At 37.3% G+C, this 27,454-nt stretch overlaps 1 protein-coding gene and 1 long non-coding RNA gene across 4 annotated transcripts in view; one reads left to right on the forward strand and one right to left on the reverse strand.

Moving 5' to 3' along the window:
- Window positions 1–15,037, reverse strand: part of LOC149917808 (uncharacterized) — a 33,091-nt gene extending 18,054 nt beyond the window's left edge. For both annotated transcript variants that reach the window (XR_016466844.1, XR_016466845.1), the window contains exons 1-2: window positions 12,897–15,037; window positions 1,313–1,417 (exon numbers count right to left, since the gene is read on the reverse strand). This is a non-coding gene — a long non-coding RNA (uncharacterized LOC149917808). The remainder of the gene's footprint in view (window positions 1–1,312; window positions 1,418–12,896) is intronic.
- On the forward strand, window positions 1,979–22,164 carry SPI1 (Spi-1 proto-oncogene). Of its 2 annotated transcripts, XM_090140881.1 has the most exons (6): window positions 1,979–2,356; window positions 8,022–8,115; window positions 15,044–15,231; window positions 16,072–16,341; window positions 20,837–20,993; window positions 21,606–22,164. In XM_090140881.1, the coding sequence occupies exons 1-6, from the start codon at window positions 2,312–2,314 to the stop codon at window positions 21,920–21,922; spliced, it is 1,071 nt and encodes a 356-aa protein (XP_089997007.1). In that variant the 5' UTR covers window positions 1,979–2,311; the 3' UTR covers window positions 21,923–22,164. The 2 variants fall into 2 exon arrangements, with proteins under 2 accessions (XP_089997007.1, XP_031449270.1); XM_031593410.2 differs by lacking the exon at window positions 16,072–16,341 and having other exon boundaries at window positions 2,005–2,356.
- Window positions 22,165–27,454: the final 5,290 nt, after the last annotated feature.

The raw sequence follows: 27,454 nt of genomic DNA on the forward strand, positions 1-27,454 counted from the left end.
TGTTTAACTTCTAGCATTTCCATTTATGGAGATTCTCTCCTTCCTAGGAAGTTTATTCAACTTCTGGACTTTCTGCTGTTCCCCAAGCTTTATGGCCTATTGTTTTGCTCTAATTCATCATACAGAGAATCAAGTTGATTATTTATGTGGATAAGCTTAATGTGTTTATGACTGCTTGTATGTTAAACACAGTTGTTAACGCTGATAATGTTGGTAATCTAGCTTTCCCTGAGTGCAGTAAGACTGCTGCAAACTATCTACCCTTATTAGGTAACTTCCTGTGCTAAGGGGCAGTGCTGAAATATCCTCCAGTGTATTAAATATAGTTACATTCCACCCTAATAGAAAACCCCTTGTGCAAAACATGACACTTTTAAACCTTCCAGTAGCTGCTTAATGTATCTTTCATCATACTGAGAATCAGATAGCCTATTTCTTTGTTCTAAATAGCCTTTTAAACACACATACAGTTTCCACAATTCCTTTCATTACCCTATATGTATGAATATGTATGCTACTGTATACTTCCTTCTTTTCTGTATTTGCTAAACTTTATCATTAGGATTGTAATGCTGTCACCTTCCTGTTTCCCTAGATAGATCTGATCGCTTCTAAGCTTTTATCCAAAAGGAGACTTGACAATAATCTCTGAAGCAGAAATGGACCGTTTAGGAACTTGCTTATTTCAAGGTTAATGTCAAGATTTCATGGTACAAGTAACGTAAGAATGAAATGCCTATGTATCTACTGATGCCAGTAAAATTCAGCCTTGGGCATCAAGAGTTAATCTCCCATTGTGTTTTGATCTCATCCCATTGCTAACATGGTTTGCTTGTTTGGTTCCTTAGGGTGGGGAAGGAGAGGAACTTGTGAGTAGCCTCTGGTTTTACCAATGTATGAGGGAGGAAGTTTGCAGTGGCTAAAACTCCCCCTCATACATACACCCAGGTGAGTGGTGAACAGGCTACTTTCAAAAGCAGAACCTGTGGCACACGGGCATACACTGAAGGGGAACAACCCAGAGAAAGCAACTTCACTTTTCCAAGATATTACTAACTAATTGCAAAGCAAGAAGACATTTTGCAGAATGAAAGAGTTCTCCCATTGCAGCAAGGCCCCATCCCTTACATCCTGCACTGTGACCCACTCACCCCTGCCCCTGATTGAACCTTGGTGAGAAGGGCACGTGTTCAGTGCAGACAAAGCAGTATTGACTGAGATAGAGAAAGGGGAAAGAACTTGTGCATAGAGCTTAAGCAAAATTTTTACATGCAATTTCAACATCTGGCTGTTCAGCTACCAGTCTACAAACCTTGTTCTCTACTCACTGTCAAAGGCACTCTTCTGTGATAACTAAAGCCATTATGTGAGGCATTTAATGCTTTCTCCTTTCCCACTTATTTTATCCTTGCAGTGCCTAGAAAGAAATCACAAGAAACAAGTAAGAAGATTTAATATTTTTCTCCGTATAATTTTGCTCTGTAGCAAATTTTATGGAGAAAGTCTCAAAGGCTCAGTTTTGTAGAAAACTACATTTGTTTGTTCTACATTGTAGAAAACCATGTTTTGTAGAAAATTACATTTTAACATTAAAAACTCGTTTAAAAAATATAATAATTTTTTTTTTTAATATTTGAGAATGTGTACTTGTGTACTTGTAACTGCATACTGTTTTCTTTCCTTTCTCTCAATTCCAATACAAGGCTATTATTAAAGCAAGTCTATGCCACTGTGCTGTTCTCACAGAAGTTGTCAGGCTTAAACCAGAGAGCAGCACCATCATTTGTTTCCTCCTCAGCTGGAAGTACATAAGCTTACCACAGCACACTGTACCCATATACTTGTTTATTGGTAGCAGGCCCAGGCGCTGGGTTGCTGATTATACAGCAAGCACCTGCCCATGGCAGATCTGGCTTGCGGCAGACTTCCTGTTAGAGCGCCACAGCTCCCTGAAATGAGATTTATGCAAACTGGCTAAGAGCTGTGATGATGTCACAAGCGCACTGATAGACCAAGGCTATCTCCCTTCTACAGACATTTCAAAAAATCAGGAACTTCAAATACAACTTGGAAAGAAGCTCACCTCAGAACCTATTAAGGCAAACTATGAAAACTTGTTAGGGTTATTCTCCCATCCTGAGATCCACCACTGCAAAGGGACTTCACGGAGTCCAAGGATCTCACTTTTGTTCTTTTTTTTTTCTTTCTTTTTTCTCTTAATTGTTTTTGTTTGTTTCATGTGATTTTTCAAGTCAGTTATTCTGGATGTTTGAAAACTGAATTAAGAAAAATTCACTCTGAAATTGGCTGAATGTTGCAAGCTTGCAAAATGGAAGGATTTCCCCTCATTCCCCCTGTGAGTATACGGACTTTATTTCTAATGTGGATCATTGGGTTCAGTAGCAAAAGACAAAGTAAACCAGATTTTAATATTTGAGAATGTCCTCTTTTGGTACATTTGTAATGCTGGGAGCATGGGTTCAGGTCAATATATACAGCTTGGGACAACATTACAGTGAATGGGAAATTAACGTTTCCTCCCTACGCTTGTATCGGATCTTGATCTCCATTTGCTTTCAGAGATTAAATGTATGCTAGTTCTGTATGATATGCATATGGCAAGTCAGTACAAGTACCAGCTTTGTGATATTAGGCCAACTCTTGCTTTGAGTTGTAATTGTAAACGTATATACTTGTGTATTTAACTTTCTGCCAGTCTTAGAGTTGCTGAATACTGATTTTAAGTACTGTAGATTTTTGGACTCTGTACTCTTTGTAATGATGGCATTTTAGTCTCTACCTTCACCTTCTTTTGAATCTGAATTTTCTTGAATTCACATGTTGTAAAAAAGTAACTGGTGAATGAGGAAAAACTTCACTGCGCTTAACTGGGCCTTTCAATATTTTCTGTTAGACACAAATTCTTCTGTATGATAACAAGGCTACCTCTATCTTTTTTTTTTTTCCTTTTTTTATTTTTTATTTTTTAACTCTGAAGCATTGTTATGCTGCTGTAATATATTCTACCATGAGTTTGAAGATTAGTTTTATGAAAAATGTAATGGCACTAGCCTGTCATTGAGAAACAAACCTTCATGGGGCATTTCTAAGCAAAATGGGACAAAGAGGCCCTAACAAGATTTTATGAAGTTTGTATAACCTAGAGTGATATCAGATAAAGTGTTTTAATTGGCTTTTTTTTTTTAAATGTGGTAGATAACTTACAGTATTTGCTATATGTGGAAAAAAAAGACAATGCCCAACCAAGAGTCCTTTTAATAAAATGCACATCATGTTTGCTTTTTCTGTTGTCCCACCTAATGAAGGTTAAGCCATATTTCCTTACCTTCAGATTTCCAGAAAAAAAAAAACGGTAATTTGAATTTCTTTTCTGTCTGGAATCTATATTGATTGAAAAAAATACTTGCTTCTTACATTTGGGAGACTGTTTATTCTAGCAGTTAATCAGTGGTTACCTTAAAATTCACTATTTACCCAAAGTGTGAGAAGACTCTAAAAATCTTTTTTTATTTTTGTAAGTATGTCAGCAGAAATACCCAAAAAGAAATTGAGAGCATGAAAAACAACAATTTATAGATTTTTCAATATGTTACTTGGTGAGTTTAACAAAAATCCCCTTCAAAAGCACCCAAACGTTGTCCTCAACTACCCAGCAAGCAGCATCTCAGTTTTATTATTATTGTTGATTTTCTGTCTACTCATTCACTCAAAGCCAACTTTCCTGTACTCTTTCTTAAAGTACTGAATTCCAGTTAATACATTGAATAATCTGGGGGGTTGGACTCAACAATTTCTTGAGGTCCTTTACAACACCTGCAATTCTGTAATTCTGTGAGTAAAAATCTAACATAGTCTCGTTTATATTCTAATTTGTTTTGCAATTAGTATTCTGGCTGAAGTCAGGCTAATGAAACAATAGGCAGTAAAAATACAATTACATCTTAAAGGAACACTCGGTAATTTCTTTCTTATTTTTGTGATTAATGCATTCAAAAGTGAGTATTTATGTGTTTCATACTTTCAGAATTGTTTCAAGTGCACTTTGAGCAGGGTGAGTTACAGCCCAAGCATGGCATCACTATAAATGTCTGTGCCTCTTGGGACTTTTTCTGAGAAGAGACATTACCCTGTTTCTGCACGGAGGTTCCTGTGAAGCAACGTTTTCCTCCTCTGCCCCTCCCCTTTCAGTTGAGGGTGGGTCAACAACTGCCTTCTTCTCAACTCTGCTGGGAAACTTGTAACCTTCCTTTGGAAGACGCTACTCAAAAATTTTAGGAGCACACATATTTCTCCAAAGACTATGAATATTTGTATGGCAGAGTTCTGCAAAGTGGACCCAAGCCTTCTAAGTGGGCCCTATTTATATATTTGAGTAGGGCCAAAGTATTCACCTGTAGAAATCAGGTTCTACATGGAGGTTTGAGAGTGAAAAAAGTCTCTCCAAACTTGCTATTCCACAAAACTGCTTCACCCCAGTGGTCTGGTAAGGCTGGCCCAATGAGTGATCATGCTAGCATTTTTACTCATCTTTTCTAAAATAGTTATACTGTATTTTTTTTTTTTTCCCAAGGAAATATAGTTAATTTTGGCCTTAAAACTTGTCTCAGCAGCACATTGTTGGAAACCATGTAGAGTATTTCTGTATCACAGAATAGTTATGGTAGAATAATAATGAATGCACGTAGTGAATTTATGATCACCTGGAATCATCTGACCAGGACAATTTTTGGATTGTTATTCAGTTGAGTCTCCTGTATTGCACTTAACCAATGCCAACCAAACTTTCTCCAATAAGTTTTGTGGCTTTTCCCATGAGTTTCCAGAGCAAAGAAGGAAGATAAAAGCAACTCTCCATTTACCATAGTCTGTGACAGATAAAATACTGACCTCTTTCTTTAGGTTGGAATATGGTTTTAGATAACATACTGCACTTCAGAGCATGCAGGAAAGGAGATATCAACTTCAGGCCACAGCTATGAGTTGCTAACAAATCTTTCAGTCACTGTTTTGCAGGAAAACAATTGATAGAACAAATGGCCATTGAAATCAGTTCAAAAGTTAATTATAAAATAAATAATTATTTGCTTTTTGCCTGGTGAAACAAAATAGTTCAATGTCATGGAAGTGCTATTAGTAAGAAAGATGGTGAAATGTGTGTGTGGGTGGGGAGGTTCCAGAGAAGGACAAAGTGGGTAATGATTAGTGCAAGAGGCAGCACAGGGTGAAACCTCTTCTTTCCAACTAGAGACAAATAAGTTTTAAATAAAACCTAAAAGAAGAAGACTCAAAGAGAGATTTCAAACAGGGTCTTGGATATATTTTATCTGTTGAATAGAGGAAAATATCCCACATTTTCATAGGATAAAAATAATCATGGAAAATATGATAGACAAGCTTATTTAAGTTTTTAATATAAATACTCCCATATTAATTTATGTACTCTTGACGATCAGACACCAATATGGAAAATGGTGGCATTTCAGGTCCTTTATGGTGATGGATTGGTCCAGGTTGTGTAAATAAATAAGGACAGACACATACATATTCTATCCAATGGACTAGTAAGCAGGAAAAAAATCAAGAAAATTCCTACAATTCATACTAAAGAGACTAAGTCCCAGACTTTCAACAGAGAGTATGTAAACAAAGTGATCAGTGTAAAAGCAGACTGTTTTGAAGATGCTGAGTATCTGCACTTGTAGAGAACTGTAACAATTAGGGAAATTGTTTTTTTTAAGAGTCTATTTAACACACCTTCCTTTAGCTCTGGTCATTGTATACATCTGAACTTGTAAAACAAGCTTTTCATCAGTAGAAGTACTTCATTCTCAGCTTTCAATCTGTGAGAGACCATTGGCTGATAAAGTATATATTAGACTGTAATACAAGAGTTTGGAAAATCTTAGGGAAGAAGAGACAGCTAAGGAAGAATGCAACTAGGCAAGTCAATTATTCTTTTCAATGTCTAAAATTTTTGAATTTTTGTCATTTATCTTCTTTTGGACTGCTGTTTGGCCTGTAAAAGCATGACTGATAAAGTTTTTGTTGTAGCAGTAGAAGCTTTATACGTAGCAAATAAAGCTTAATTGACTACACACTGATTTCTTTGGAAATTTGTTTACTATTGGAGTTACAACTTTTTATGCATTTATATATGGAAAATATGTATAATTTCAGACAGTTTAGCATATTTGAACTGAAAGGAAACAAGTATATATACTTTTCTATATATTTTTCTATGATTTTTTTTTAACATCCATTTCTTCCAAGGAGAATGATACTCATTTTCCATTTGGATGTTGAAGTCTCTCTGTGTTTTCCTCTGAATTATGACAAATGATCATTTCTGAGCGTGAAGGCTGATATCCCATAAAGGCAGAAATTTCATATTGACATTCTTCAGGCTACACAATTTTAACAGAAAGCATATATTTATGAATATGGAGTAGTAGGGTGAATTAATTTACAGAGATAAGGAAGACAAGAAATTCCATTCAGAATATCATCCTCCTGTCTGGTCTGTAAAGAAAGCAAAGCAAAGCCTCATTGCTTTTCCTTTGAAGAGATCAGAAAACACCACAGGTGTAAGAAATCAGGATGACCGAATGCATATAATCAGTCATGGTTAGAGAGAACACAAAGAAAATATGCACAGTAAAAACAGAAGCATCGGAGAGAAGTCGTGTGTGCTGCTTGTCTCCTTTTATCACCCCTCTGAAATCCAGAAGTGGGTTACCCTCTTCATTAAAACTCTCCTAGTCAAAGGGAAATTTTATTGGAATCACATTGATTTGGAAAGGGAAACTGGACCTATCACTTCTAGACACCAGAAATAAGAGGAGTCTCTTCAGTGTATCCCTGCTGTGGTATTAGTAAATGATAATTTACTCCCTTTCTTTAGTATTCCCTTACTGTCTATTTCCAATGTATTTCCTTACATTGTCTACTGTAAGTTATAATTTTCTCAAGAAATTATAGTTACAACTTTCTCAGAACAGCTATTTACCATCGTAGATTATATGGGGAGCTGACAGATTTTTGTCAGCTGCTTATCTACCACCGCCATTTGGATCTTAATGGCAACTAATGCCATAGGGTTCTTGTTCATGAGAATCTAAAGGAATAAGAAAAAGAGAAGCCTCACCTGCGTTTCTAGCATGATGTCACCATAGCCTAAGTTTGCAAAAGACTGGTGAATATATGAGCATAGAAGGATATGCACATGTTTTTTTATCGGTTATTGTATTATTTTAAATTTGTCCTTTTCTTTAAAGTGTGTTATGCTAAAGGCATTAACAGAAGAAAAATGGTTCTGTTAGTACCTCTCAGAAATAATTTCCTTTCAGAGTAAGTTGCAAGAAGGTTTTTCGTTTCTACATTGCTGCTGACATCACAGGACTTTTTTCAGATTGGAAGAAATTATTGTCATGAACTTAACTGGTCACTGCCTTGCTAAAAATTCTTTTCCTGCCCTCCGTTGACATCATTACCCCTGCTAATTGTCACAATTTAGTAAGACCTGCTTAAAAAGACCCAGAATAACATGCTTATGCAAGTTTCTTCTTTCTCTGTTGAGTACAGGAGGAAGAAGAAAAAGTATCTGTTACTATGAAAGAGAATGTTTCTCTGCTGTGCTGATGTGGTGGTATCTTAGCTTGGGCCTCCTGTCCAAGGTAGCTGGGCAGAGGTTCAAGGATGGGTTATAAGGAACTTGTGCAGTACCGCATAACAAGTTATGTTATACAGACAGCAGAAAACTCTAACCACATCTGAGGATATGGATTTCTCTCTTTTTTTTTTTTCCTTTTTCTTTTTTTTCTTGCTTGGTGTCAAGCATTTTACTTCTGCTGCTTTAATAAGAACTTGAACCTCCCCCTTCTTTCTCTAGGCAATATAAAATGTGTTGGCATCTTCTCTTCACTAACAGATATGAATAACTTATAATTTTGAAGGAGTTTGTCTAGGCTTACAGTTCTAAAAATTTCCTTTTCACTTTACAGCCCTCTGAAGATATGGTGTCCTATGAGTCAGACCTCTACCGACAGCCCCATGACTATTACCAATATCTCAACAGTGATGGAGAGAGTCATGGTGGTAAGTTAAAAAATATCTCCTTGGAACATAACGTCTCATGGTATACCACTGGAAAAAGATTTTAGGACATTCAGGAAAAGAACAAACAAGCTGCTGCAATCTATAACATTACAGGGAGATAATTTTAGCTCAGAAATCAACAATATGCTGTTCTGCTTAATCTCTTCTGCTTAACAATACTGCTCCAACCCAGTGATGATTTCTCTGAAAGAGAATTTAAAAAGCACTAAATGATGCAAGGTGCTTCTAGGATATTTCAGTGTACTGCCAGGAAAGTGGGACCTTATGATCTCCGTTCTTCATTATCTCCAGGGCATTTTTAATTTCCTCTGCAGATCAAAACCACTCTGCTTGTTTCAGAAGTCAGAGGACATGAATTTGCAATACTATACTACTCTTCTTGTACTCCCATCTCCAATTCCTTTTTGAATTAGGTCTTCAATACTCTGTACCTTTATTCTAATTCTCTTTCCCCAGCATTTGGCTTTTTCTAGCTCCATATATTTCTCTTTCTTTTGATCTCTTTCGCATGCCACCACACCTAGCTTCAACTTTCACTCTTCCTCCAGTACACCCAAGTACTTCCTCTCTCTAAATCTACGTAAAACTTCCTTGTTGCTGTTTGTACATAAACCTAGCTAAAAGTGAAATAAATTGTCATTATTATGAACACAATTTCAGAGCTTTGGTATCTTCTGTATTTTCAAATCTTGTGGGGACTGGACTGTAAATCAATGCAGAGGGGAGAGTCCTGCTTTGTGACTTTTGTCTACTGCACAGTACAATGGTCTGACAACACCACACTGGAAATATCAGGGTCAATATTGACTCAAGAAGGAAAAGCACCGTTTTTCTGTATCACTTGTGGCAGTCCCTTCAGAACCTGGAATTTCCCTAAGAGACTCTTATTGATATAGCAACTAGATCCATCACTACATAATTTAAGGCATCTGACAATTTCACAGCATAGCAAGTTACAGAATAGGGCATTAAACTGAAAAAGATTCCTACCTAAATTTGTTCTCTACATTGTATTCAGGAAAGACAAATGATATTCTTAAGGCCTAGAGACAAAGAATTACTTCATTTTTTTTATAAGTTATCTCGTGGCCTCTGTGAAGTAACATTCATCAAACCTAGGAAATTCCACATGGAAATTCAGGGTTTTTACAGTACAAACCAAGACTATTTACACATCCATAAAATGAGGATAACATTTATTATCTCAAAAGGCAATTATGATAGTTAAACAATAAATATAAAATATGCCATGTAGGAAAAAGCACTGGGAAAGGACATTTCTGTCATTAAATATAGGTTACATAAAGCAGCAACACCTCTATCTTTCATAGTCTTATCATCCCACCTGTTTACTGCCCAATTTTTCTTCTGTTCCTAAGCTACACTGTTCAGATCATTAACATGATTTTACTTGTCACAATGAATACTACAAAAACACAAAGTCACCTTTGTGAGTTATGGCCCAAGTAGTACCCATACATTTTGAAAAGACTCTAAAAAACCAACACCAAGAAGCAACTTTATCCCAGCCTGAACATTTCATTCCAATTTTTATTTCTGACAGCACTTGCAATGTAGTTGGTTATATCCAAATACCTAACATGTCAAATGCTCTCCTGAATTAGTCACCACCTAAGAGAGCAATGAACAACAATGCATCCAAAGGGAGTGAAATACACAGAGTGAAAAACCAAGTAGAGAAAAGCCATGTGGAAGTGCAGGGATGTTACCAACAACTAAATGTTCGGAGCAACGTGGATAAAAGTGCAATGGCTGACAAATTATGGGGAAAATGAATAAATAAGGTGCTGCAGTGATAATGGTGAAGTAAAAGGGGTGAGAACATGACTAGATTGGAAAAAAATAAGAAATAGGATAGAATTGTGGAGGAGGAGTTCAGCTTTGGGTACAGTGAGATCACTGAGAATATATACAATACAGTTTTTATATAAACATAGAATGGAAGGACCTCAAAGATCATCTAGTTTCAACCCCCTGCCATAGGCAGTGTCGCCAACCACTAGACCAGGCTGCCCAGAGCCACATCCAGCCTGGCCTTGAAACCTGTTCCAGTTTTGCAGGTCTAGTGCCAGATACAACAAATAGATGCTACAAAACTGAATAATTATCCTGACTGTGCTGATGTAGGACTGCTAACAAAATAGACACTAAATAGAAAGTCTTGCTCAAGCATCAGACTCTCTCACTGGTAACAAATTATTTTTGTGAAGGAGCTATGGCAGTGGGTTAAACTGTAAATCTGTGCGACATGCATTGCTGACACTTTTCCAGAAGACAAAGCTAAAGAAAACCCTTACTCCATGTTTACTTAAGTAGGTAGCGAAGTGCACAGAGCACAGCAGTTTATCACTAACTTTAATACATAAAGGATCACTGCCAGTTAGTGAACACTTAATCTACATGCAAAAACACACCACAGAAAACCCATATGTTGGATCATAACATGCACTGTCTGAATTTATTTTGCATACTATAGTTTAATTATTTTGTATATACTATAAGCACATGCCTTCATAAAGGACAGAAACTACTTTGAGTGATCATGTATTAGACAATCACTCTGTTCTGAGACTGTAAAGTAGTGAGTCTGTAAATGTAATATAGCATATTTTGTAACACTAATGCAATCTTAGTAATTGCAGATTTGTCTCTAATTTATTACTAAACAGCTTTCGTTTAATAAAAATCACCTGTTGTTTGTAGCTGAATGTTGACCATTGTTCATTTTATTGATAGCTTCAATGAAACTTAACAGTTTTTATGGGCTGGAATTTTATTTTCTTCCCACCTCCTGGAGTAATGTGATCATATAAGAAACTCTAATTTGACTTTGTTAGGATTTTAGCCAGCGTAGAAGCGGAGGAAAGTCCAAACATGAACCTTAGCCATAAATACTATAAGGAAAATAGAAAGAACTCCAAACTTCATTTAAAAATCCCCTCACATTTTTAAAGACATTCTCATGACTTCCTGGGTCTGAATTAGGGATTTTCAAACATTTAACATTATAAAAATAATGAAGCTTGTCAGATTTAAAGTGAGAGTTTATGTGATTCTGTTGTTATCAGAGATAATACTGCTACATTGCTCAGGAATATGGCATTTCACTCAACGTAGAGCAGTCCTGTAGTGTCTTTCAGTGTCTTTCAGTGTCTCTGCAGTGTCCTTCAATATTTTTCTCATTTCCTTTATGGGTTTTTTCTTGGTTTGTTTTTTCAGACAAGTGAAACACAGTGGGAACATGTAAGCTGTACAGTGTGGTAGTGTATAAGAAATCCTCTGCCACATTTAGTATCTGTGTAGCACAGTGCAGAACCACTCAGCCACTAGCTCAGACTCATAAGCACAGCTATGTCAGGAGTCATTGTCTTAGATGAGGCAAAGTGCTGTGCTGACAGAGCTGTTGCATTTCCTGTTCAGGAGCTGGCTCAGGAATTTCTTGCACAGTTTTGTACTGCATGATGAAAATTTATCTTGTTAATCTATAATAAACACGTCTCTTAAGCCTATTTCATATTTTAGCTTCTAGATCTGATGGTATTTGTCTGTTAAAACAGGAGCAAAGCAATCTACACTGGGCAAAGGATGACCAAGAAACTATACTTATGTTTCTCATTTTTAGATTAAGAATCTATCTCCATGGTGAATAGTAGCACAATGTTTTTAGGTCTGCTATTGCTTCCCAACAGTCTAACATCCCTTGTGCCATTGGAGGGAGTTTAGAGCTCATGACTGTCCTTCCTCTAACCTTTCACTACATACAACACCAAAACAAACACCATCTCCATGTCTCTATAAGAGAGAATTTTTTTCACATCCTCTTTCACTTCACAAGAAATTTCTCACAATGACTCCGTTGTATAGCTATTGCTTGGCTTTTAATGACATTTTCCTTGACCAAAATAATAGACACTTTCCATTTCTAGAATCTTTTTCTCCTTTATTTTTTCTTCTCTCCACTTTAATTTTTATTTTGTTGTAGTTGTTGTTGAAAAGAATTACTATGCATTGTTAAAATAACAGGAACAAGAACATGGAAGGAAATAACTCTTAATACCTGCAGATGCAGATACTTAGATTTTTTTTTTTTTTTTTAATGTGCAATATCTCAGCCAACAAGGTTAACTGTGGAGGAGTCTGAACACAGAATTTGGAATTTCATTTTCAGTGCAACTAAAACAGTATCTTTTTCCTAAGTATCACTGTGAAACTACCAATAGCTTAGAAAGATACAAAGATTTTTCTCCTGTCACAATTTTAATATGCTGAAGTAATTTCTGGAATGGATTTATTTTGTAAGATTTTAGTATTATGTGGTCACTGATAAGTCCTCATAATTGTATTTTTTACAACAGCACATAATTCAATAAAAAAAGAATTCAGTAATGAGCAAATAACATGAACAGGTTCTACTGATTCATTTATTATTTTTTTTTTGCTACAAAAGAGTATAGAACAGTTCTGGAGACAGTAAGAACCTTGTTATAAGCTTATGATAACCTTCAGCAGATTAAGAAGTATCTGTAAGTACAAAAATGTCATTGCTAATAAAAACGTTTAAGAAGAATCAGAAGTAGAGTACCTGGAGTATGCACAAATAAATACTCATGCATGTTAGAAATATACTGTCTTGACTGCTTACTACCATAGCTACTACAAGTCAAACAGCTGAAGATGTACTGTTGACATCCTGACAGAGCTTTGTCTAGGCTTTGTCATCCTTATGATTATTAACTGACCTCTTTTGCTGCAGTAGATATTCAAATTCAATGGATCTTTGGGTGGATACATTGACAGCTGACAGAGGAGCTTCTGCACAAGGAGCAGAGTAAAATCACTCTAAGGAACACAAACATAGATTACATAGATTAACCATGCAATATATTCACAACAATTCACTACAAGTTATCATATGAGTTGCCAGTGGTAGGTGGGACTCCGTGGTTGGCTCTAAGTAAAGAACTCTTCAGTAAATTAACCAAGTAAAAGCATGAGTTAGTATGGCTCAGACTTCCAAATAAACAAGTAAGTTTCAGACTGAAAGTGTCCAAACCCTCCTACGAGGACAGCTAGAAAACCTATGCAGTTATACTCACATGCTTTGCCACTCCCTGAACAGATTTGAATATAACAAGTACCTGGGTATGTTGCATCCATAAAATCCCTTCTACAAGAGAAAATAAAATTTTTCTCTAACACTAAGCTAGGAAGAGTTGCTATTTTATAATTATGCATTAAAACTTTGGGCTAGAAAATCACATTTAACCCACGGAAAGCACTATACTATACAACAAAGCAAAGAAATTACGAAGTAATACAGCAGCTCCCTGAGTACTTTTATGAGCAGATTTCCGTCCCTTAAACATGAAGTTTGGTTTGTCCATGGTTCATCCACAATTCAGAAAAGCAGGAAGGACAAAGAAAGTAATCATTAGCATAGCAAGTGGTCTGCTAGAGCCTCCAAATACAGGCCTGAACCATACAGGCAGCTACAAGCTACAACTTACCAAGTACAATTATGTTTGTAATAAACATATCACTGGGCTCCCTCTAAAGGAAGACACGTTCAAAGTCATTATCCCCATTTTCGGATCCCCAGTGAGGCTAGACTTAATTGCTTGAAAAGGAAGTGGGGATGGATGAGGAGTTAGAAGCTGAGAAAAAGGACAAAATTGATATTGAGAAAACAATATTCCTAGCACGTTAGATAATGTCATACACAATAACACCATATTGCAGAATGAGGCAATTGCTCTTCTCTTTATCACTTCAGTAAAACTACACTTGGAACAATATATTTAATTCCGCCTGTCACATTCAGAACATTGCCAAGAGCTGAGAAAGAATTTGGAAAAATGCACAGGTATAATTAGGGAGCTGAATATACTGGTTTTTATTGAAAGACTGAGCACTAAATACACGCAGCTGGACAAAGTGATTATTGGGAGTAGATTGTAAGAGTACATATTAACAACTTGAAAACATGTGAAGGGTAGGGAAGAAATTATTTATAGTAATACAAAAGAAGAAAACTTGGAACAGTAAGATATAAACTGTAAGAGTTACATGAAATTATGAAGAAATTCTGGTGTTGCATAGAGCAATGTATGAAAAGTCTGGAAGGCTAGATCTAAGCTTGGTGAGAGCAGAGGACATGATGACTGATTTTAAACAAGAGTACACATAAATATGTACATAATTATGACTGCAGCTACTGCATGTAAGAGAAAAATATAGCACGGAAAGACATGAATTTCCTCTAGCAGCTTTTCAATTTGGAGCAGCAAAAATGAAAATATGAAAATTTTGGAGACCTTATATTGAACAGTGATCTAAAACTGAGAATTGCATGGAAATTAATCTCATCTCAAAAGTAAATAAATTCAGAAACAGATTATGGAAATGTGTTGCAAAGTCCTGTGCCTTGTATGTAGCATTCCTGCAATTTTTTCCTAGTTGATGAAAATAAAGAATTTTCATCTGCTTGTTTCCATGACATGAGGAAAAGAGAGAGAAAACTGTAACTACAATCTGACAATATGTAAATTGAAAATGAAAAGGTAGGATTGTTACGGTCTCTTCCTAAAACAGGTGCCAGCATTAACATCTTTTGCATCTTGTGCTACATTCTCACCAAAATCAATCACTCTTTCTAAGATTACTTTCCTACATATAGAAGCATAAGTACTGCTTTCCAGCCATACATGTTTTGGAGATTAGGAAAAGAAACTTTACAGAAATCTATAGAGATTGTCACCAAGGAAAGACAGGTCTACAGGGATGGCATGGAGTAGGCAGAGAGTGACAGGAGTAGAAACCAGTGAAAGGCACATAAGTGCCATGTTTCTTACTTTTGTAATGATAGACAAACTGTTATTCTCTCTAGATCATTACTGGGAATATCATCCACACCACATGCACAGTGAGTTTGAGACCTTTGGAGATAACCACTTTACAGAACTGCAGAGTGTACAGCCTCCCCAGCTGCAGCAGCTCTACAGGCACATGGAGATTGAACAAATGCATGTCTTGGATTCTGCAATCCCAACCACACATATTGGACTCAACCATCAGGTATGGTCACCAACCCTTATGCAGAATTATAGTGATGGTTAAGGACAAGGAACAGATAACATCATATGCCAAAGGGATTGCTTATGAATTATATGACTGCACAAGTACTTGATACAAAACTCTTTCTTCTCAGGACAAATGTGGTTTAAACATTAGTTTTATCGGGATGATGAGAAACCATGTTCCTCAAATGTGCATAAAAAGATTATTGCACTTTGTGGAGGTTTCTGAAATTCAGATTTTTTAAAAATTTGGAATGACAATAAACTGTTTTGAAATCCTAGAGAGGAACTGGGCCTGAAAAACTGTGCACTGTAATAGCAAAATTGTCCTTTACTCCTGGGCAGTATTCTGAACTCCTAAGTTTCAGGAATGTTTTAAAAATTCCAAGTGACTCCAGCAAATTTGTATGACCTGCTGCAAGAAATCCTAGTAAAGACAATTCATCGGTGATGTTATACTGTGGCCAGCCTACTTGTGTTTTCACAGAATCATAGAGAGGCTTGGATTGGAAGGGACTTCACGGGTCAAGTTCCACACCCCCACCACAGGAGGGCTGCTAACAGATACAAGATCAGATTGCCCACAGCCCCATCAAACCTGGCCATAAACAGTTCCAGGGATGGGGTATCCATAACCTCCCTGGGCAACCTGTTCCAGCACCTCAATGCTCTCTCAGTTAAAACTGATATCTAACCTAAATCTTCCTTTAGTTTAAAACGCTTTCCCCTTATCCTATCACTATCTACCGCTGTAAAAAGCTGATTTATCTCATTTATAAATTCCCTTTAAATATTGGAAGGCCGCAATGAGGTCTCCCTGCAGCCTTCTCTTTTCCAGGCTGAACAACCCCAGTTCCTTCAGCCTGTCTTCACAGGAGAGATGCTTCAGCCCATGGATCTTCATGGCCCTCCTCTGGACCCTCTCCAAAAGCTCCACAACTTTCCTGCACTGGAGGCCCCAGACTTGGACACAGTACTCCAGCTGGGGCCTCGTGTGAGCAGAGTAGAGGGGGACAATCACCTTCCTGACCCTGCTGGCCACCCATCTTCTGATGGAACCCAGGATACCATTGGCCTTCCAGACTGCAAGCGCGCACTGCTGTCTCATGTTAAGTTTTTCATCAACAAGGGCCCCTAAGTCCTTCTCAGCAGAGCTACTCTCAAGAATTTTTCTCCCAGTTTGTTTTTATCTGAAAGTAGCTAAATCATGAGCCAAAACACATTTTCTTGCCTCTTGCAAAAAAAAAAAAAAAAAAAAAAAAAAAAAAAAAGGTGCTCCAAAGTATAGCAGTCACCAGAGTGCCAGTGAATGCTCACTAAAGCTGAAATTATAACGAGTTCTGTGGTATTGCAAAGATGTTAGAGGAAAGTGGGTATGGAGACCACTTTTAACTCCTGATCCAACAAGATTATGCTCCATGTCATTACTGGAAGCAAGCAGAAAGCTGTGTTATCCTGTGCCAAGGAGTTTCCCAGGGCAGACAAACTGCAGACAATGTGCTCGATACAAGACAGGCTAGGAATGAGACCAGAGAAAGAACTGGTTGCTGATTACCCTTCTGCATGTAACGGTGTCAGTGCTGAGGTTTTGTGAGAGAAACTGGATGCACGCAATTGTTATTTTAGGGTGGTTTTTTTTATTCAAAGCAAACGGAAATTGTATGTAAATGCCATATAAATTATAAACAAGTTAAAAATTGAGTAAGTTAACGTGATCAACAGGAAACTGACCTACTGAAAACCATCAAACTTCTTACCTATTACTGAAAAAAAAAATAAATCAGGATCTGAATATAAGATGTAGCTACAAAGAAATAATTAGGACAAATAATAGAACATCAGCCTGTGGGAATCTTCAAGTCCTTTCAGTTGCTCAGTGCAACAGCTAGCATGTTACAACCATTACATCCAACCAAAGGCAAAGAAAAAAATTGACCATGTTACAAATGTCTTTGGAAACACCACCAAAAAATAAGAGAGGGTACTTCTATTTAACCCACTTTCATTCTCCTCAATTGTCATTGTTTGTCTCAGGAGTACTATCAGAGAATTAATTTCGCTGCATTGTGTTCTCTCTCTCCCAAGGGGAAAAGACACTAATAGACGCCCATCACTACTCTCCTCTTCCTAACCAGCTGGGAATCTTTGTGGTTTATTTTTTTACTTTAACCTATGGTTGCTCATGCAAGTAGTGCTCAACATGCTCTGAAGTTCAGACTTCGGTGCATGTCAGCCACAGTTCTAGGCAACACTTTGCTATTCAAGGCATTTCTAAGGAAACTGAGGCAGGAAGGAAAATTTATTCCTCAGCTGAATTTTCCACTTAACTACCTGCATCCCTGGCTGGCATGCAGAATTACACTTTGCAAATTAAGGAAAAACATGCGAAGATACCTAGGTCTCTCTGATAGTAATGCCTCCTATTTATTTCCACAGAAATTACAATATCACTATTTGATAGACCAAATTCTCAGCTACAAAAACGCTGTTTTTCAACATAGTCACCACCATTAACTATGCATTTTCACCAGTGATGAACAAGAGCCTGCATGCTGCGCTCATAGAAATATGCATCAGCAGAGGTGACCCATTGTTTAACAGCTCCTATGACTGCATCATTGCTAGAAAAATGTTGCCCACGCAGGCCTTTATTGTTGCTGCCTCCAGTGCTGAAATACACCATCCACTGCCTCACTATGTTCACATCCACTGCTTGATCTGCATAAACATTCAGCAAGCATCAATGAAGGTCAGTTGGTGCCATTTTTTGCATAGAGGAATTCAGTAACACACCTTTGTTTCAGACACACTTCCATGTCAGACTCCATTTTGTCAATCTGATCCTCTACTGCTGCCATACCACCAACATCCACCTCTGAGGTTGTGGGCCAACATAAAAAAAATAGAAAGCATGACTTTCAGAGCAGACCTTGTATTTCTCCGATCTTCAGTTGATACAATATTATTTTGTCAAATCAAATTCAAAGCACAATCTTTGGACAACAGTACTTTCAAACAGATGGTCTCATCAAATAAAAAATGAAGAAAAGAATATTTATTCTGAAGGGAGAGTGAAAGGAATGGATAGAAAATAAGGAAAAAGTCTTTTATAGTGAGGGTGGCCAGGAACTGGAACAGGTTGCCTAGAGATGTGGTTGATACCCCATCCCTGGAGACTTTCAAGATGAGGGTGGATCAAAGCCTGAGCAGCCTGATTTAGCTGTGCGTGTCCCTGTTCGTTGCAGGGGAGCTGGACTAGATGACCTTTAAAGGTCCCTTCCAACTCTAAGGAGTCTATAACTCTATTCTGTGAAAACTGTGAAAAGCTGTAGAAGGAGGAAAACTACAACTGGATGCCACAGATTCTGAGAAGATATCAGAATACAGAAAGCAGCTAGAAATTTTCTCTCTCCAGATTTGTATTAACAAGTTGGCTCTCTCAAACAAAATAGCAGGTCTTCTGCAACTCTGTGTAGCATTCTTGGGACCTACACTGAGGCACTGCTGAAATGGGTGTAAGAAAGATACAGCAGATGGGAAAAGTAGAGACAGCATGGGGAAATTCTGTTTAGTGCTCAGTTAGTCTCTGCACCTTCTTTTGCTTGTGAGATGCTGTTCATCTTCCACAGCATGTTCCCACTTTCCCACTCTAGGTCCAGTAGAATCTACTCCCACTGCTCCCCAATACACTCTAGATTTCCATAGCCTTTGTCTTTGCAGAGGCAGCAGGTTCTTCTTCCTTCATTCTAAAACACCATCCCACCTTCTCATTCTCCTTCCCCCATGACATTGTTTCTTCTTTCCTTGCTACCCCTGAGGCTACAGCTTTTTTAACTGTAAAAAAGCTGAAGGTGACTCTGTGGTGAGGGCTAAAGTTTCGCTCTTGGGGATCTGACAGGAAGCTTACACACACTCTTACCCAATCCTGGCCTTCCTGCCATGTTCAGCTCCAACCAATCTGCCAACTCATTAACCGCCAGCTGCTCTGCCTTGAAACCAGCGCTTTGCACGCTCCTTATTGGGACATATTAAACTGGTGCAAAACTCATCTGAAAAGCACCACTTGACCAAGCCTGACATCGGGTGGGTGGTATGACTCATGAAATGAGCACCCACTCTGTGCCTCAGCGCCCAAATCTGTAGAGAGGGAATCACGCTCAAAATGTCGTGCCTTGATGGAGGGAAGGAAGAGCAACTCAAAAGGAGCTCACCTCCTCTGGTACCAATCTGGCTCATTTCATGAGAACCACATTTTATTTCCTGCTAGATTTGAGGGATTTTTTTTTATTTTTTATTTTTTATGTAGAAATTGGGTTCTTACTTCCTGCCCCTCAGACTAGTCTATTTCTTATTCTTCATCAAGGAACTGCAATAATTATAGGCAACTGATCATAAGCCCCAACAAACCACACTGCAAATGAGAATTTGCAGAGCTGTGGTGTATTCCATACTGTTCCTGACAAGACCTCTATGTAAGGGCAAGCTAATTCCCTAGCACAGAAGCCAGCTTGCCAGCTCTGCAGATGAGAAATCCCCATCAACAGAGAACTTTCAGATAGCCACTTAGGAAAAGAGAACACAATCCAACATGATATATGCCCAGTGGTAAAGCTATTTCTCTCCTCAAGGGGAAATTCAGGACAAGAAGTTGATAGACATGTGTAACCCTGGCTCCAGAGATAAATGCAGTCCCACAGTCATTTAGTGTTGTCAGAAGCTGCTAAATCTGAAAAAGGAATTGAACAACAGAGCCAAGGACAGTCAAAGAGGCTATGCTGGGGCAAAACTGTTCAGCTTTGTCAAAACCAAAAGAGCAATTACAAAAGGCAGAAAGGAAGTTGATCTCAAAAGTGGTTGTACATAGGGGATAGATAATGGAGATCAGAAACTCAACTATCTTGGTACATAATCACCATATAGCAGGAGTCTGGCTGTGTTTTAGAAGCTCTGAAGGTATTCTCAAAGCAATTATTACCAATAGAGTTTTTTTATCCAGAAGACTTGAGTTTAAATTTTCGTTTTTAAAAATGGTTCATACAATTATCAGTATATTAGGTAGGACAGCAATTATAGGAATATATTGTCTTCAACCAGAAGAAAAAAAGAAAACAAAACACAAAAAAGTTCTTAGCCTATTAGGAAACCTGTTACTATGTAGAACTCTTTCCACCTTCTTAAGTAGGATTCTCTTATATAAGAGGTACAGCTATCTCCATCATCAGCAAGAAGAAATGCATGTAAACTAGAAAGAGAAAGTACTCAGGAAGTATGGGGAAAGGAGGACAATATCACTTGCATAGGATATAACATAAGGGAAAGTTCTTTCACAATATAATTTCTCCTTTTCTCTTGTAAATACTTTTTTTAAGATGTATCCCTGCATATAGATTAAGTGTTGACTGTTATGTGGAGGGTTTTTTTTTAGCTGTGTAGTATTTATTTTTTAATGCCTCTAAGTCATTCACTGTTAACCTAAACAAACTCATATGCCTGTTGCTTTCTCCCCCCTTTCTCTGTAACTCTCTCTGACATCTCAAATTTTCTCTTGATGCCCTTACTCTCTTTTGCTACCTGCTTCCCCCTACTCCTCTTTTCTCTCAAAGGTTTCCTATTTGCCCCGGATGTGCCTACAGTACTCCTCTCCACCACAGCCCAGTTCTGATGAGGAGGACATTGAGAGGCAAAGCCCACCACTGGAGGTATCAGATGGGGAGACTGATGGTGTGGACCCTGGGCCTGGAATCATGCATGGCGAAACAGGTCAGTGAAACGAGTGCTTCTTGCTGAGCAGCTGTTACATTAAAATGACAATAATGAATAAAAAAGTTGAACTACTGTTAGTATTTTATCCCACTGCCAAACCTTCACTTTCCCTGACTCCTTTGCACTCTCCTGTCTTCTGAATCTTTTGTCACCACAGTTGTGTCTGTATCTCAAATATCATTTTTTTATGTACTCCTACTTCTTCCTTTTGTTTTGTGTATTCAGGCTTCTCCCCAGGTTTTGCCATTTCTACTTCATTTTCCTCTAACAGACGTGAAAAACAAGACAAGAAGCTTAAGGAACTGATTTTTAAGAATGTTGAGCTCTGATTGCTCGGTACTTGTATAGCCTGCCCAAATTAGTTTCAGATTGGTTTCAAACTAGTAATGTTTCTCAATTATTTTCAAATTATAACAAAGGTTAAATCTTTGGAATTTCTTATTCTTAAGTTTTTCTTCTTGGCACATCAATCCACTTTATGTCTTCATGGTGCAACACTATTTTTATAAATACAACAAATCGAAGAAATACACGGCTGACAAATTCTCCTGTTCCATCAAACCCTACACAGTAACACTAATGTTCCACTGCCTTTCTTCTCTCTTGCAGGCAGCAAGAAAAAGATTCGTCTGTATCAGTTCCTTCTGGACCTTCTTCGAAGTGGAGACATGAAGGACAGCATCTGGTGGGTAGATAAAGAAAAAGGTACTTTCCAGTTCTCCTCCAAACACAAAGAAGCATTGGCACATCGTTGGGGAATACAGAAGGGCAATCGCAAGAAAATGACCTACCAGAAGATGGCACGGGCTTTGAGAAACTACGGCAAGACAGGGGAGGTCAAAAAGGTCAAGAAGAAGCTGACCTACCAGTTTAGTGGAGAGGTGATGGGAAGGGGGGTCACTGATAGGAAGCATTATCCTCACTGAGGCCACGGGACCCTAAGCAAGAAAAATATTAAGACCTCCTGGCTGAAAATCAGCAGAGGAGATGGACGCATCTTTCTCTTTGCTTCCTGTGCCCCCTTCTCTGCCTCTAAAGGGCCTTTACGATCAGATGTTTCTGGTACGAATTCCCTTTTTCAGCATCTGAGAATCCTAAACATGACAGAATTCTTTGCTTCCATCCTACAAATTGGACAGAGTTGGGAAATATAAGCAATGTACAAATATATTATTGTCGTGAAAGATTTTTTTGATTGTATTGTAACTAAGGAATACAGCTGATGAAGTTTTTCCTTCAAGGGTGGTGCTGTGTCACTCACAGTGACACTGCATTAGCTTACAGCTTTCAGACTAGCATTAATACAGGCTCTGCCGCAGCTCTCAAAGCTAGAGAGAAGTTTGCAGATCTGAGAATGATACCGGTTCTTTTAAATAGTAATAACATGTACATATTTAATAAAATTTGATATAATTAAGTCCTAGTGTTTGCATAATAAATGATTACTTCACAGACAAATCTCATGTGCATTCAATTATGCAGATACAGCTCACACTTGGTACCTGAACATAAAGCACACTGGGCTACAGGGCTTTTTCCCTTTGCCCCTACTTTTACTTTAAAACGTCATCAGTGCTATCAAATTAAGAACCAAGGTTAATAGGTGACATTCATTACTGTGAAAGAAGCTACAGTACTAAATTGAATTTTAGAATATATAGATATATCTTCTTTTTTTTTTTTTTTCCCGTGCAAATGAAGCTCTGCCAATTGAATAACTTCTATTCATTTATACCAAGAATGGCATTTATGGCTCTATCCGGTTTAGGACATAAGAATTAACCATGTTCCTCTGTGGTTTCAGTCATTTTCCTGCTCTTGTTCTTTCCTGTTGCTTGCTTATCCACAGTGGTATCTTGACTTTGGCTTATGAACCTTTCTGGAAAATGAGTTGTCTTTAATCATGTTTTTGCAGATTTCTGCCTCAAGAGGTTTTTAAGCTTTTAATTGTGGAATTTATCCCTCCTGTAAAACAGTAGTAACTAATAACAATTGCATTGTACAAATTACACTCAAAACTCAAAATAAACGAGAATTCAATGCCTGAGATACAATGGAAAATTTACCCCGTGCAACTGAAAATGCTTAAGAAAACCTATGCCAACAAACACTGAGAAGAATTAGCACTTTAATATTATTTAGCATATCTCAACTGTGGTTAACCACTCAGAAATCAGGAAATGCTGTAATGACTGAAATTAATGAAGCTTTTTTTTTTTTTCTTTTGGCCATTTCTACAAGTACGGTGTTACAATATACTTGTTACACAGTTGGAAACCACTTTCAAATAAACAAAACATTCACCCCAACTCCAATACATATCTGAAGTTCCAGAAAAAAAATTTGTGAGTAATTTATACTCGTGACTCTTGTATATGTTCTTAACCTCTGACCAAGGCCAACAGAAAAAAGGGTATGTTTTGATAATGTAACAAGAAATAATCAACTGTCTGGGAGAAATTGAATTCCAAAATAGATTAGATGAAATGAGATAGGTATAAAATTAAGAAATAGGTTTTACTTAACAATATTAAATAGTGGTAGAACTTGTCAAACACAACAGTGTTGAAGGCTTAATTCAGCAACATAGCTAACTTGGAGGTTTTCAGAACTTACTCCTCACTGAAACCAGAAAGGGTTGAAAGTGATGAACTTCTTACAGACATGAGTTCTCTAAGTTATATCTAAACATAGTCACCTTTACATACACTAACAATCTCACTGTGGAAGTGATAAGTCTGGTGTTATCACTGAGCTACAGTTAATTCTTTCAGCCAAGGAGAAAGCAGCTCTTTCTTTACAAACTTCACAATATATACTTCACAATTCTACTTCACAGTTCTTGAACACAAGAAATCTATCAGTCAGTGTCAGCAATTGTCTGGGAGTTAAAAGTGGGTGAGGACTTCGATACTTTCTCTATCAAAAAATAATACATTCCCCTTATCAAATATTTTATATTCGGTTAGGGTGTGATAGGTTCAAAAGCTATGAAACCATTTAAGATTTTTTTTTTCCCCCCTCAAATCATACTGTAATGATTTACTTCCCATAGGAATAATGAAATACTGACTAAGACTTGGATAAACTCCACCTGCATCCATATTGGAATTCTAAAATGGAAACTCAAGACCCTGAAGTGGCCCTCAGAGGACTAGAGCAGTATTCAACACTGACATGTTTGAGGTTTCTTCATCCTGAGCTAGAAAATCAGGACTTTTCTGCTTAGTACAAATGACAACTCTGCATCACTGACTTGCTTTTAGAAAGAGATAAAAGACATTTACCCTTATCAGACATGCAGATTTTATATTCTAGAAAACTAAAGGATTAATTCTACACTAAAATGTCCTTATCAAAAGCACAGTTGAAAAGCAGAACTGATCATTTTCTGACACTGTAATTCACAGGAGAAGAATCATTTCCTCTAGCAGGAAAACTGTGATAACTGAACAGACCTAACTAATCAGTTTATCATGAAGATGTTTAGGATGTCACTAAATGTTTTTCAAGCTTGTCAAAAAGCCTTCTTAGATCTGAGAGTCCAAATTTTCTGTTCTTTTCTAGCATCTCACACAGAAGACCATTACATGATGATACAATCATACAAAATTAAAATAATCAGAAAAGATAAGAAACTTTAAATGAGTGATTTGTGACCTGTACGTTACTTTAAAACATTGTTTTAGAGCAGCTTGTGCTGGATCTGAAAAATTTGCATTTTACACTGGTTCTGCCCACAAGAAAGAATTGCAATATTTATACAAACAATAGTGAATATACTTTAACAAGCAGGTTTAAAAATTCGTTAGACTCCAAAGTTGCAAACTTTTTCTCTTCCTCTTGTTAATACTTTGCAATACTGTTTCTAAAAATATTTAATCCCCATCTGTTTCTGGTTAGGTTTTTCATCTGTGGCATAAAGAGTCTGAATAATCATTTGTAGCAGCTGTGAAGGAGATGAAATGATGTTTTTCCACCACAGTACCCTTTGTATCTCATCTAATCAAACTGGTCTGGATAGCAGGCTGTCTAATCACACTGATTAGCACCATTTAGTTTCACACAGAAGCCAGCTCTTTGGCTATTTTGGAGAAAAATACCAAAAATAAATGTGACAGAATCATTTGTTTGGGAAAATTGCAGAGAAGCATGCATACCATTTTTCTCTGAAAGAGGCCAATTGACAGACAAAAAGAGTTGCTGGAAAAATATAAATAAGTCAGATCAATCTGAACAGATGACCTATGATTATTACAAATTTATTGGAACATTTTGAAGTCCACTGCTATTAGAAATTATCATATCTTTCAAAGCAAGCATTCAAACAACAGAAAGCACAGTTGGATATTCAACTAACACATAATGTTAGCAACCTCCTTTAAAGAAACCTATCACCTTTATTAGCTGCTGACCAGTTCCTAATCCATTTTCCTGAAACAATATTATTCAGAAAATCTTTACTAAGCTAAATTCAAAATACCAAGCCCTATAAAATATTTTAGGCTCCCCTTCAAGCTATAGAATATAGAAAATTGCAATGGTCGTACAAAGGGATAGTCTTCTTAGAACAACACACAGAGAGCTATCTTTTTTAGCTCTATGCAGTCCAAGAGAATTTTAGATACGTCAAGTCCTGTGCTGCTACTCAGGAAGAACTGCAGTTAAAGGTATTATTATTTATTTCCCACCTGATGCTCCACATTTATCACATCTCAAAAATTTCATATAAAATACAATATATAAAATAAAAGATACAAATATATGCAAATCCTAATACATTTGATATTTTACTTTCTCCTTCGTTGCCTTTTATCTCTATAGCCTCACTTTCAGATTGATATACTGCCACAATATTATAATTTGTACTTATTCTTATTTTGTATTTCAACAGGGTTTGTGCTCTGTACCTTGTACCTTCCAGGTTTTTTTTCCCTGTTACCTCCTGCCCCACTTACTTTTTCTACCTGTATCCTTTTATCTTTTTCTTTCTGCCATATCATTCTAGATTTTTATCCCCTTGTTCAAATCTCTGCACAACTAAAGTCACTTCATAATCATCAAGCTTAATTCACACTACAGTGCCAACATCATAACAAGTACCTCTATCATATGACAACTCAATTCAGTTTGTTTACTCCTTTAATTTTGCTTATACTTTCACCACATATTGTAAATTCATAGCAGAGAGCTCATCATACATAACAACATAATTAATCAATACTTTTCTTTAACAAAGCCCAGAACAGTACCTACTCCTCATGAATCCCACTCTTAAGTACATAAGCTGCTCCAAAAGTAATGCATCCTATTTGTTTCCATGGAGACTACAATGGATACAAAGTGCACAATAACACTATTCAATAGAGCACATTCTCAGCTACAAAACACAAATTTTTTTTAACATAATTACAGCCATCATTAACTATGCATTTTCACCAGGCAATAAACAGGAGCCTGCATACCATGCACATGAAAAACTGCAGTAGTGGAGGTGACCCACTGTTCCACAGCTGCTGTGACTGCATTGTTGCTAGGAAAATGTTGCCCACAGTCCAACATTTGTTGTGCTTGTCCTATCACTATTTTTGTAAAAAGTCAGTGCCCTTCCCACTTGTAAGCTCCTTTCAAGTTCTGGAAGATAGCAATGAGGTCCTCCTGGAGCCTTCTCTTCCTCAAGCTAAACAGTCCCAACTCCCTCAACCTTTTATTACAGGAGAGGTGTCTAAATAACATCTAAACATTGACATCTAAATAACTAAAACACTAAAATGTAAAGCTTATAGTAAACAAAAAATACTCCAATGAAAGTACTAATCTTACAGACAAAGAACATTACTCTTTGAGGCAATTATAGCATAACTAACGCTAAGTTCCATCTTTCCTTCCCAACAAATTTGCATGTTTCAATTTCGTTGGTTCAGTTGAGCCTGTGGTATTAAGGAGGTCTGTATACAGCTCTGGTCATCAGAGTCCACTTCCAAGAGCTGGGAGATGTAAACTTCTTTCAGAGAAGATGGAAACAGCATTAGGCTGCATATATTCTTTATATTCTTTTTCATAACTCATCTATGTCTGTCTTTCTCATAAGTCATCTAGCCCCATTTACTTCCCACACAACCTCTCAGATCACCACAGAGAAGCACAGAGAACTTGTTTTGGAAGGGACCTCTGGATGTGATCTCATCCAAGCCCCTACCCAAAACAGGCCTATTAGATCAAGTTTCTCAGGGCAATTATCTCTCCATTCTGTCTCTTTCCACACCCTCCATTCTTACAGCCACATCCCCCTTCTTTATGCCTTCACTTCCCCACAGTATTACTTTTTACTACTGGGGAGCCAAAGCACTACGTGAGAATAAGAAAACCAGTCTATGGACAGGAGGAGAATGAGGATGTGGTAGAGCAGATAAGCTTTAGCAGGAGGTGGTAGAGCAGAAGGAAGGGTGGGAGGAGGT

Source organism: Phasianus colchicus, chromosome 5 (genome assembly GCF_987193195.1).
Source record: "Phasianus colchicus chromosome 5, bPhaCol1.hap1.1, whole genome shotgun sequence".
Taxonomy (NCBI): Eukaryota; Metazoa; Chordata; class Aves; order Galliformes; family Phasianidae; genus Phasianus; species Phasianus colchicus.